This window comes from Physeter macrocephalus, chromosome 20 (genome assembly GCF_002837175.3).
Source record: "Physeter macrocephalus isolate SW-GA chromosome 20, ASM283717v5, whole genome shotgun sequence".
Lineage (NCBI taxonomy): Eukaryota > Metazoa > Chordata > Mammalia > Artiodactyla > Physeteridae > Physeter > Physeter macrocephalus.
The window spans coordinates 60,631,689-60,645,091 of record NC_041233.1 but is presented as its reverse complement, the minus strand read 5'-3'; the positions used below and the strand labels follow the sequence as shown (position 1 = coordinate 60,645,091).

The window sequence follows — 13,403 nt, the reverse complement described above, 5'->3', positions numbered from 1 at the left end:
CATACGTTTGTTCTCTACATGTGTGTCTCAATTTCTGCCCTGCAAACCGGTTCATCTGTACCATTTTTCTAGGTTCCACATATATGCACTAACATGCGATATTTGTTTTTCTCTTTCTGACTTACTTCACTCTGTATAACAGTCTCTAGATCCATCCACGTCTCTACAAATGACCCAATTTCATTCCTTTTTATGGCTGAGGAATATTCCATTGTATATATGTACCACATCTTTATCCATTCGTCTGTCGATGGGCTCATTGTATTTAATTTTAATGCAAATAACCACATGTGGCTAGTGCCTACTATACTGTACAGCATAGGTCTGGATCATGAAATTCAGCACCCAATTATACTCTATTATTTCCTGTCATCCCTTCTTTGCATCTAATAACTCTGGCTAATACATCTTCGATTTTTCTCTAATGCCTAGTCTATAGAAAAAATATGCTTGATTGGGCCCTATATGCAGAATACTAAAGGTTGACTAGATTTCATACGTGCCTGAATTTATGTACTATGGCACCCCAAATCTCTTCCCCTCGTCGTTCTACACTGCCACTTGATAAACTTGCTCTGTGGATCTGGAGCCATACTGGACATGGAAGGTAAACACTAAGACATACTGAGACTTTGGGAATTCCCTGGTGGTCCAGTAGTTAGGACTCCACGCTTTCACTGCCAAGGGCCTGAGTTCAATCCCTGGTTGGGGAACTAAGATCCCACAAGCTGCGAGGTGTGGGCAAAAAAAAAAAAAAAGACATACTGAGACTTGAGACTCTGGAGTAGCATATTATTATTTGGAATGAGTTACACTTAACCTCTCTTGTCTCGATTTCTTCATTTATAAAACGTCTATGATAACAGACCTCCCCTTCCAAGAGCTGGTTGGGAAGATTAAGTAAGTTAATCCATCTAAAAAACTTGGCACCTAGTAGGTGCTCAGCAAAATTATTGCTGTGTGAGTGGTCGGATGAAGGAGTAAGAAAGAGAACAATTTGGCATAATCTCTGGTCCAACTTGGTTTCTCACTGAACAAATGCATTTGGACCTCCCAGGGGGCAAGTACTTCCTAGGAGTCCTCATAGGACTTCAGAGCAGCTCCCTTTTCTGACTACTCAGTAGTTTCTGACAAACTTAGTTCTCACGGAGGATTTGCTCCTAGCCCCTCACCAGTGCCATGATGGAGGTTGCTACAGAGAGGTTCTGTACAGTAAACATAAGGCTGGGGGATTTATGAGGCCGTTAAGTAGAAACATCAATATTTATGTAAAATTCACACTGGTTACTGACACCCGCTCTGGATGGAAGGGTGAAAGTTGCGAAAGTCAATGGTGCTCTACAAGTAAAGGCATCTGAAAATCTATAAAGCCTTCCTTCTTAAGCAGAACGATAAGGGCAGAAAATTCCTCTGTGAACCCAGGCTGCACTCCTGAACTTTTCCACCAGAATCAACGCATTTAATCCATCCTCCCCAGTCTCTACTCCCTGCTGTCTCTGAGACTTAAAAGTTGTGGGAACAATCCAATGAACACGACCTGATTTGGCTTAGGGAAACAACTAGGTGGAATATGCATGGTAATCACTTATACTAACCAAGCTGGGGTCTTCAGATTCCTTAGCTAACACTTCCTGATAGGAAGGAACATTGAGAAGGAGACAGGGCTATGAAACTGTTGCCACACACGGATTTTTCAGCATGAGCATTAAAGACAAACAAACAGACAAACTATATTTGAGGGAAAAACTGTATTTTTAACTGATACCTATGCTTATTGAAGTTGACTTAAAAATAAAACAAGGAAAAAAAATTTAAACACTCAGTCCCATTGTCCGTGAAAACCACCATAACAACAACAAAAAATCCCAGAAATTTCAGAATCACACTCTCTCTGCCATACTCAAAAGTAGTGCAAAAATACTTTTAGGTCACATGATTTTTTTGCTTTTGTTCTCAGGTTATGACTACTAACCCAGCTTCAAGTCCTGTGTGTTTGTTAGTCCTAACTCAGACTCAGGTGGTTCTATCTTCTTTTTAATATGAGGTATGATTGGCTACAGAGAGCCAAACATACCATGTCTTATATATCTCCCCTCAAAATTCTAGAAAGTCTTCTTGAACACCATACACCTATGACAATTCTAGTACCAATGGTCAAAACTACTTTATTTGGCATTGGTTTAGAGTTAATGGAACATTCTATATTTAACCTCATCACCAGCAGTTAACTTAGATCATTTGAGGATGAGATCATTTAATTTTAGAATAAGCAAACTTGGGGACCCTATTTCTTCTGAAAAATAAAGTGTATCTAAAATAACAAACATTTGTTTGATTTCTTGAGAAATGGCATGATATAGAGAAGAGAATGTGGAATTTAGCTAGACTTACATTTGATCCTTACCTCTTTCTCTCACTGCTAATGTGATTTCGGTCAAGTAACTTACATTCTAGATGCTAATATTCGTCTCACTAAAATGTCATAGTAATGATACTGACATTACAGGGTGCTGGGTCCACGTGGTACCTCTACCAATGCAAGTGTGAGAACCATAGAATATTTTGCAAGGGCTTCTCCCTCCACTTCTTTACTTATAGATGCATTCTGACAGCAGTTTTCCAAAGACAGGTTCAGAAATAGTTTAAGCAAAGCCATCACCATTAAAATAAACGGATGACACCCAAAGGTTCAACTTTGAAGATAGTGCTTATTTGGATGTAGAAGCTCTGATTTACTTGCTAACAATACCACGGGGACCACTTAACCCTGGGGTTCAAGATTAACAACAACCGCAGCATCAAAAGCTGTGTATACCATTAGGATAAATTCCTTATTCACATTAATGATGTATGTGAATTCATTTATTCCTCCCTAGGACCCAATGAGATACATGTTATATATTTGTATTTAATAGCCTAGGAGGTGAAGTCATAGAGATTAAGTAAATTTCCCAAGGTCAAAAATTGAATATCAGAGCTGGGGTTTTTTCCCAGACTAGTAAATGTTAATGTGATTGCTGAAGAAAAAAATATTTATGTTACAATTCCTACTCTTTCTCAATTGTAAGGCTTCCTAACAATGGGTGAGGGTCTAGTACAGTTCAGAGAGACACAGGAGAAAATGTAGCATGACATATGCAAAGACAATGCACCTCTATGGAGTCAGTCTGCAGAAGGACACAAGGAAGCCTGATATTCAGATTCTGCATATTCAGGATGACACCAATATGTCATGTACCATAATTCTGAGTGGCCTCCTGTATCGCTGCTATGACTATTTTTCCGGATTGTGGTTAATAATTCAAAATCATTCTTCCCAATTGTGAAAATATCCTTTGTTTCCAAAGGGTCAAAAATGCTACAGATAGGACCCTGTCATTTAAATTAAATTCCATTTAGCACATCCCATTTGGATGATTCTTGCTGAAGTCAAGCTTTTCAAGGCACGAGTTCAGGGATGAAGAGCAGGTAGGGGGGCAGTCATGGTCAACTAGCGGGCTTGCCGTTACCTGTTACAGTCTTAGTAGAAAGTGGGAAATGGAAGATGGCTTACAGAACAAATCAAGCAACAGGCTGGATGAAATGAGGATGCAGGGGGTGAGGTTTCTGGGCAGGGCAGCTGTTCTGTACCCATTTGGACTTATTTCTGTTATTAGACACCAGATGAGCCCTAACGCAGCTCTGTCACTGTCCTGCCCCTTCCACGTCTATAGGCTGACACCTGAGCCCTTAGTTTTGTCTTTTAACCTGGAATGGGTGATGAAAATATCTCAAATGAACTTCAGTTTTTGGCTGTGACACAGCGGAAGAATTCATCCAACTGGAGTCAGCCTGGGATGACTCTGCAGTCACCAATGGGATCACCCATTCCCAGGTTTGGAAAGGTTTTTGACTCTCCTAAAAGAAACAACATTCAGAAACATCGCATGACAGTTTAATGCTTACTTTGGGCTAGGCATGGAGGATGCAACAATAAAGAATGTCTAAAATTCCTGCACTCACACACTTCCATTCTACTGGGGAAAGATGGGCAATAATAAAGAAATCAAAAAACACAATCTCTCTATATGTGATTAATACTAAGATGACAATTAAACAGGGTGATGTGCCAGAGGGTGCCAGGGTGTAGGTGAGATTAGATGGTCTCAGAAGGCATTTCTGAGGAGCTGCTATTTTTGCTGAGGCATGAGTGATGAAAAGTTGCCAGCCATGCTGAGATGTGGAAGAAATCCTTGTACTTGCTGTTTCCTTTGCTAGGAATGAGTCTGGGTTAATCAAAGTGTAGGAGATAGTAGTGTGGCTGCAAAATGGTGAATGAGGGGAGAACAGTAAGAAGTTAAGGAACAATGGCAATGGGTCAATCATCTACAGTGGAGCAAAGAAAGAAGATTAGATTATATTTTAAGGAAGAGGGGAAGCCATTGCAGTGCTTCTAGTACAGGAGTGATAAGATCTGACTTGGGTTTTTAAAATATAATGTTGGATAGATTTCAGGGTGACCAGAGTGGAAGCAGAGAGCGAGTTAGTAAACTGTTGGAGTGATCCAGACTGCAGTGGCCATGGGTAGAGGTGCTTTGAGTTAGAATGTGTTTGGGAAATAGAGACTTTCAAGGACTTGTGGATGGCCTGGACCTGAGGGTAAAGGGAAAAATCAAGCTCTCCTGGGATTTTGACTTAAGCAACTGCGTGGATATCAGTGTGTTTTATTGAATTTGGAAAAACTGGTCCGGGATGGGGGGTGGTGGCTTAAGAAAAGTTGAAAAACTGCTTCCACTAGTGGGTGTTCAGGAAGAATTCTGCTTGGCCACACAAAGTTTGAAATCCCTATTAGCAATTCAAGGGAAGATGGATGCTGAGTAAATAGATGGACACAAATGTCTCCATCCAAGAGGAGAGACAGGCCAGAGATGGAGGTAAATATTCGCAAATTTGTGAGTCATTAGTTAATAGGTGAGAGTCAAAGTCATTCTTTGTGGTTGTCATTAGAGGGAGAAAAAAAAGAAATGATGATAAGAGAGCTCATTTGGAAGAGCACAATTCTAGCTAACGTTTCTGGAGGTAACTCCAGAAAGGTAACTCTGAGCTCTCTGTGCCCAGTCCCACCTCTCTGGGACTTTCCGGGACAGATGTTAACTGAAGATGCGAAGAAGTCCCCTTGGACATGCTGCTCTGATAGAACAGTGATCTTCCCTGTGAAATCGCCTCCTCCTGTCCTCATTCCAGGGATGCAGACATCCCATCTGGCCAGGAACTGGGGAAGCCAGGCCCATAGGCCAGCAGACACACCTATCTCTTAGTCATGCCTTCCTCCCCAGCTTCATCTTCACCCTCATCCCCCCAACCAGTAAATGTCTAACTGGAATTGGCAATGAGATGCCCAGGGACTCACCATTCAAAGTCCCAGTCGGCACAGACACAGGGTTCTGAGACCACCGTCCCTGAGGAGTCTCGGCCCAGGGCACACTGAGCTCCTGGCTTGCGTTTCTTGAATATTTTCCTTTCTCCCATGACGCAAGGCTCCCCCTTAGGAAGAAAGTCCACAGTGAGAGAGGCAGAAAAACACAAAGATGGTGAAATAAACCAGTGTTAGCCTCTTCATTGTCTTTTCGTCACTCTATGTAGAAATCTCCTTCCCAGGAACCATTCAGGAGTTTCCAAGATTAAAAGGCTGATCTTTTACTACCCCGCAAGAGGAACACTATGGGAGGCTGGCCTATCACTGTCCCTCCACCCAACCTAGCCAGTGATGGCTACTTCGTCTTGTTTCTTCTCCACCTCCATAGAGAATGCAAACACTCCAGGTCATCCTCACAGATCACCCGGCAATTGCCCGAATGGCGTCAGCAGAAATTCCAGTGGAAAAGAACCCACTGCTGGCATATTTTTCACATCATCTTCAGAGTAAAAGTGGAGTGGACCCAATAAGTTCCCTCTCTATGATAAACCACTGTGTCCAAGTCCTTATTCCTAGTCAAGGGCACAAAGAGAAGGATAATAATTTGTTGGTACAAATTATAAGGACCCAATAGTTCTGAAGGAAAAAGAAGTCTGCCTATGTTGCATAGCACTAAATATCTGCCTTGCTAGAGCCCCTCACCTCCACCTTTCACCCCTTCTCTGTGGTCCTGTCCGCAATGCTCCCGGGTCCTGACTTCAGGCTGGTCTGAGAAATGCTCTCAGGCTTCCCAGTAAAAGGTGAGATGATCACATCATTGGTGGGGTCTCCTAGTTTTCTGGGCTTATTTCTCCATGGGTAGCACTAAAATCCCAGGTTACCATTATCACCACTTCCCCAGGCTGCTTGGTGATTTCAACGAGTAGATCAGGATTCCAGGGTGCAAAATGGTCCCCAAATATCACCTGCCCCTGCTAGACCTGGGTGTGTGGCTTCCAATCCCTCCCCCGAAACCCACCATTATCCCCAGATGGCCCACTACTTTCCTTCTCCAAATAGGAAGGCCCAATAGGACCAAACAGGGCTTGCAGTGGTCCCTGTTCCTAGGCGACAGGACCCCCTACCCTGCACTGTACCTGATTGAGCAGGTGCCAGGTCTGATAATCCTCTTTGCTGCAGCGCCGGCTGAAGACAGATCTGTAGTCCACCTTCACCAACTGCCATTCCGAGTGGAGGCTGAAGTGGCCAAAAACTCTAAGTGTTTAGGGGACAAATGAGAAAGGCAAGCAGATAAAGCCCCATAGTCAGTCACAGTGTCTAGTCTAGTCTAGTGCACAAAGACTGGAGGGACGGAGGGCTGAATTGCAGCCTGGACTTTAATGATTCTTCTAAAGCCAGGTCTGTGAAGGCTATTGAGGGGAAAGTCCACTGGCCACACAACTACAGCCAATTGACACAGTATTCACTGTGGGTGTAAAACCAACTTTTTCTTTTTTCAAAAGTAATATATGTGCTTTACAGGAAGCATTTCAAATATAGAAAGGTATGGTGAAGGAAAAATCTTCCCCAATCATCTACAATCCTCTCCACAGGTAGACCTGCTCCTCGTATTTTCACATATAGTCTTCTTCTCAAAGCAAGCACTACTGTTATAGCTACTGATGTCCACAGGCAGGGACTCAGTTTTCTCATCTGTAAAGTAAATTGTACGTGTGTATGTTGGGAGGGGTGGGTGTGAATTAGCTAATCTAAAGTATGACCTTGCCAATTCCAATATTCTGACTGAATCTAAGTGCGCTTTAGTTGAAATTCTCATTGCTTAATTCATGTGAATACCACCCTCTTTCCCCCTGCCCTGAAAAATTAGTCATCTCATAAAAGGAACTCATATTTATGAATAGCAAAGAAGCACGCTTTCTGCGCGACTTAGATAATCAATACTGACCTTTTCAAAGTCCAGCAGTTGATAACCCTATAAACATGAATGATCAATCATTTCTAGAAAAATAGAAAAAAAGACTGATCATCCGTACTCCACTCAGGTGGCATGTCTTGGAATTACAATGCAAGGCATCTATCAGAGTGATGTAAAGGGGAGACCAGTCATGCTGGGAACCAAAACCCACTGAATTCTTTCAAGGAATTGGATGGCTTCCATTCCAGCAAGAATTAATCATGCTCACAGACACGGATTCTCCTCTTCCCAAGTTCAAATATCCTCATAGTGACACCTAAGAGACTAACTCTCCTCAAGGGACATTTCCTTCTGCTATCTGAAAGATGAGGATGCTTTGGGAGGGGTGGAGTTAATTAAAATTGTGAAATGGAGAAGGAATTGTTTTGTAGATCACACAACTTAAAATACACCTTAGGAAATGATTTTTAATGTTCTAACATTTACACGTTAAATAAAGCTTTTTAGAGCTTTGACTGAAAAAACAAAAAGATTAAACAGACTTTGAGGGAGTGACTGTGGGTCTCTCCTTTAGTAAAATCGTATGATCTTTGCATGAATCTTACCTCGGCCCTGAGTAGTAGAAGTCAAGAGGCTAGAATACCCTGGACTGTGTGGCTAGTACTGCGTGGGATACCTGCCCTGACGTTCTCTCCATTCTATTGCATTCTTGCTATATTCATTGGTCTCCAAATCCAATACATCCATGCCAGGTCTACACTAAGGTATCTCTACTATTTAGTTCTGATTCAGTTCACGGAAAGGTCATGAGTCAGTCAAGTTTTAATCTTTAACAAAACAGTTATCTCATAAAAAGTTTCTATTTGTTTTAAGAGAGAATAAGGTTAAAAGCTCATCAAGAAACAACAAACAGTGGGAGAAACCTTGATAAATGTCTTCTTCCCTCTCTATCCAACCTATCCAAATCCTCCCACATTCGAATGCTACCTCCTCTAGAAAGTCTTCCCTGATTGGAGTACTCTGAGTAGAAGGATATTAGTGATGCTAAACAAAAAACAAAACACTCTACCTACTCCAAACAGTTTACAGTTATTTTATAGATCACAAAATACATCATGTCAGGTGAATCCCATTCCCTTCTATGAAAGGATTACTAGGCATACAGAAGAAGGAAATATGAGGCACATGATTTACCCAGATATCAACAAGGCATCTGATGGTCCGCTGTAGCAGTCTTGAAGAAAAGGTGAAAAACATGAGCCAGGTGCTAGTAAAATTATGTGGCTGAACAGTACCTAATTAAGGCATTAAAATCAACCAGGAGGGAGGGGGTGAGTAGTCAGCTGCAAGGTTCTGCTGTCTGCTCTTTCTTGTTCATCATTTTTATTAATGACTTGACAACATGAAAATAATGGTCATCATTGGAAATTGCATTTTCTGATGACACAAAGCTGGAAGAAACAGTCAATATGCTTGACGGCAGAATCAGGACCCAAAAAGGTCTTGACAGACTGACGAGACAGGCTGAAGTTAATAATATATGACAAAACAGGGAAAAATATCAGGTCCCTCCCTGGCAACTACATAAGTATTGGATAAAAGAAATGGGGCTTGGTGCAGCTCAGGATACATAATAATAATGATGATGATAATGATGATGATCCACCTTAAGAATTTTCGTATACAATGTAATTAATATAAGTAAACACACTTCAGATAGACCAGAAATACTTAAGGTAATCTTAGAATGCATTAATGAATGCAGAATTTTGTATATTCTCTAGAACAAAAGAGGCAATATCCTGGTCTGTTTTACATTAACTACATAACAAAGGAGAATTGTACTTAGTGTTGGATGTCACCATTCAAGAAGGATATACGTGAGTAGTACATGAAGGGGCTTTGGTGGTGGTAGTGGAGTTTGAATCTCCTGAAATTTGAAATAAATATGCATTTACTGGCCTGTGTGTATTTATCTATGGAGACATTACATATCTTTTTATCAGATTTTCAAAAGGGTTCACAGTTCCCAAAGTTTAAGGACCACTGAAAAAGAGAGGGATTCAGATGATGTACTGGATGAAATAGTGGCTCTCCAAAGAGACATGACCATGTTCTATTCCCTGTAACCTGTGAAGGTGACCTTATTTGGAAAAAGGTCTTTGCAGTTGTGAGTTAAGGATCTGAAGATAAAATCATCCTGGCCCTAAGTCCAATGAAAAGTATCCTTATAAGAGATACAAAGAAGAGCGACATACAGAGAGGAGAAGGCTATGTGAAGACAGAGGCAAAGACGAGTTATGCAGGTACAAGCCAAGGAACACCTGGAGCCATCAGAAGATGGAACAAGCATGGAACGAATTCTCCTTTAGTGCACTAGAGGGAGCGCGGTCCTGCTGCCACCTTGACCTTGGACTCTGGCCTCCAGAACTATGAGAGAATAAATTTCTGTTTTTTCAGTCACCCAGTTTGTGGTAATTTGTTACAGGAGGTACAAGAAAGAATACAAATGGCGATATGATTTGAGACCACTTTTCACCTACCAATCCAAGGAATGGTACAAAACTATGGCTGGTTAACCTGGAGATGACTTAGGAAGGGGCATTGGAGGGAAGACCAATAAATGGGCCCTCTAGGGAGATCTCTTGAATATTAAAAAATAACAAAAAATAAAAGTGTAAAAGTTTACAAAATGTGAGAGATCTTTCTAATAGACAAAGTTGCCCACACAGGAAAGGAATGGCTCAGGAGTTAGGAAGCAGAGAACTTCAAGCTCAGGCTTAACCATTTCCCAGGGCTGATGTTGAGGAGGATGCTGACATCATCCAAGTACGTGTGGCCTAACTGACCCTGAGCCTCTAAGGATGTCCATGTTGTCAGCCTTCCTAGCTTTTAGGGATATCTGTTTCTGATCTGAGGGCTCATTTCAGAACTGAACATAAAATAGAGGCTCATTCAGAACCTGTGGACTAACTTAGATTCTTCTCTTCTACAGTTCCCGCAGGTGCATTCCTTTCACCACTATTTCTTTGGCTTCTAACCCAAATTTCCTTACACCATGTTTTCCAGGTCCTTCCCCAAACTGTAAATTGATACACTGATATTTCCACTCAGGGGTTGGCTAGTATGCTCTCCCGCGGGGTCATTTTCCTGTGCCAGATGCAAATTTTTAAACATTTAATGTTAGGATTAGGAGCTTTGTTCATTTTCTCACTGGGTCCCAACTAAAATTAGTAGGGTAAAACCCCTTAGTAACGTTTAGACATTGATGTACTCCCATCTCTCCATCCACTATCAGTTCATGGTGGGCCCCCTCCTATGGGGCATAAGTGACTCTGATGCAGGGTCTCTCTTTTGCAAAGATCTGGCTTCCCTAATTCTGTTCAATACTGGATTCATTCACTGCTCTTCTGATTGGAGCTCATGGAAGATGAAGAAATGACAGAAACACAGCAAACTAAGTTGGAGATAAAATAAGGACTAACTTAATTTCAAGCATTTCTCATCCCTTTTCATAACTACCCTTGGAACAGATGTTAAAATTCGCAACAGGATCTGTAGAAGTGAGAACCCGGCAGAGAAGTCACAGGGATTAGAAACCACGTCCATCACTTCGAGGTGATAAACACTGACTAGATCCACTTGGCCCTGGATTGGAGAAAGAGAAAACCTAGACTGCTTCTAAATAATAATACAAGAAATCAACTTCCCAGATAAAAGCCTCTCATCTTCTGGAAATGTTCCTCTAAGCTTATCACCAGTAAAGCAGGGGCAGCATATTCGTCCCACTTGTGGTAACTTTTTGGGAAACAAAGTGATTCATAAACGAATTGAATACAAAAACTCAAGAGATGGCTAGGGTGGAGGAACCAAAGATGTGGAACATCTCCAAAAGGATAATGTAATTCCCAAAACAGGTACTACTTCTTTTAGAAAGTCTTCTGTGACTGTTCCAATAATACTGAGCTCTCGTTCCTCAGAAACTCAAATGGTCCCGTTATCTCTAGACTAGAGGATCTCCACTGTCTGCATCAGAATCAACTAGAGAGCTTGTTAAATATAGATTGTCCCACACCCAGACTTTCTAATTAGTAGTGTTGGGTGCCTGATTATTGCATATCTAATAACTCCCCAGGTAATGCTGATGTTGTTGTCTCCAGGACCACCTGTTAAGAAACACTGTTCTAGACCACTTATCCAGAATTTAATTTTCTTGTATTTTTGGTCAAATTTGTAGCAACCAATTAGAAAGCTTTGTAAGGCTGGGAATGTTCTTATACTTCTTTGGACCACATAAAGCTTTTCAACAATAGTTGCTTGACAAAGAATGGCTGATTACTGGGTACGAATGGAACAAGACAATTTGAGAGGGTGGCTTCATTTTCAAGTCTTTGGCAAAAAAGCTAATTTCTAGCGTGTTCAAATTCACTGCCATCCACAGTCCCACTTCCTTGCAATTACCCAGATAAACTATTTTGACCTCCTTCTTCAGAAATGTATCCCCAGTCCCCCTTCTTAACTCAAAGCATATTTTCATCAACATAATCAAAACCCCAAGATAATGTATGTGAAAATCTTGAAAACTCCCAATTGACAATAAATATTCATTACCATCGCCATAATTCTCATTGCTGGGACCCCCACAGACTCATACCCAAGGCCCTGCTCATCAAGAGGTTTCGATAGGGTTGGCTCAAAATTCCTTTTACAAGGTAAATACTAACCTAAAATGCACGGGCTTTGTCTTTTGTGTGTGTGTGTGTGTGTGTGTGACATCTTCTATAGAGCCTGGCAGAAAGTAGATACCTCATACATAAATACATATGACTGTCTGGAAACAGGTAGCCTACCCTTTAGTTCCCCTGAAGAAATTACTCCCCACCACAGAACAAAATAAATGAATTCTCAGAGCCATTTTTCACAAAATGGATTTTCAGGAAAAATCTATTAAAATTTATTACTTCTGTTTTTCTTTTTCTTTTTACCTTGTCACCTGGATGTTTTTTATCATGAGAGTTTTTGGCTCCACTCAAGATTCACCTTCTTCTTGGGCTTTACAAACCTGAGGCCATCTCTCTCTTTCTATTAAACTCCTCTGTTGCTATCTGTCTGCACTGCTAATGTGACTCTGGTCACAAAGTGTCCTCTTGTGTGGTTGTTTAACTTTGAACAGACAGGTGGTCTGGGCATGGTGGCAAAAGTAGTAGGCAAGGAAATAGAAGACTTGTCTTTTCCTAGTCCTCGTCTGCCACTAAATTAGCTAGGTGACCCTGAGCAACTCACTTCATCTCTCAAGCTTTCAGCTTCCTCACAGAAGATAATTTTTAATCAGTGACACGTATACTGAAAGGATGGGATGCAAAAATAGTCCAGGTGGAACATGGCTCCTTAAAGACGATTTCCAAGAGTTTATGTTCTTTCAATCCCTATGTCTACCTCCAGGTAGACAAGCTATCTGTCTCCTGGTGACCCCATACACAAAGGATTTATCAATTAGAGTCATTCATCTTTGTCTCCACTGGCACTTCTTTCATGTAATAGATGTTCAATAAATAGTTCTGGGTTGATTAATGGGTAGAATTAATCTATCAAAACCATCCACTTCTTCCAAAATTGGGGTGATAGCTTTATGTACCCTTATTTCTGGGCCAAAGAACATGGTTGAGTTGTGTGTCCTCTGAGGTTTAGGAGGACAAATACAATCTCAGGAAAAAATAGTAGCAGTTTCTCTACCCCTTGTTATCACCGTCTGTGCTAGGATTTCCACAAACAACTGTGATTTGCTGGGACCCTAAATAACATACCTTCTCTAATCCACCATCCAGACCTGAGTAAACCTTGTGGGTAGAGAAGTGATTAATTTGAGGGAGGGAGGTGGTTTACAAAAATAAAAGACTTCATTAGAATTCCATCCACACAGAGGGACAGCTACTCATTAATTAAATGATTTCAAAGGGGATCTTCGTATATAATTGCTATAATTTACGTGGAAACAATGCCACACTAAATGTAATTAGAGGAGCAGGCTATGTAAAGATGTTTTCGTCTTTACAGGAGAGCAACTCTGGGTTACCTGATTCTCCCCTGCATAGT

At 41.2% G+C, this 13,403-nt stretch overlaps 1 protein-coding gene across 1 annotated transcript in view; it reads right to left on the bottom strand.

The window, feature by feature from the left end:
* SORCS3 (sortilin related VPS10 domain containing receptor 3) overlaps window positions 1-13,403 on the bottom strand; it is a 620,228-nt gene that overhangs the window by 42,704 nt on the left and 564,121 nt on the right. Inside the window, exons 15-16 of the mRNA XM_024121368.1 lie at window positions 6,532-6,649; window positions 5,390-5,523 (exon numbers count right to left, since the gene is read on the bottom strand). Of these exons, the coding sequence (XP_023977136.1) occupies window positions 5,390-5,523; window positions 6,532-6,649 (252 nt within the window). The remainder of the gene's footprint in view (window positions 1-5,389; window positions 5,524-6,531; window positions 6,650-13,403) is intronic.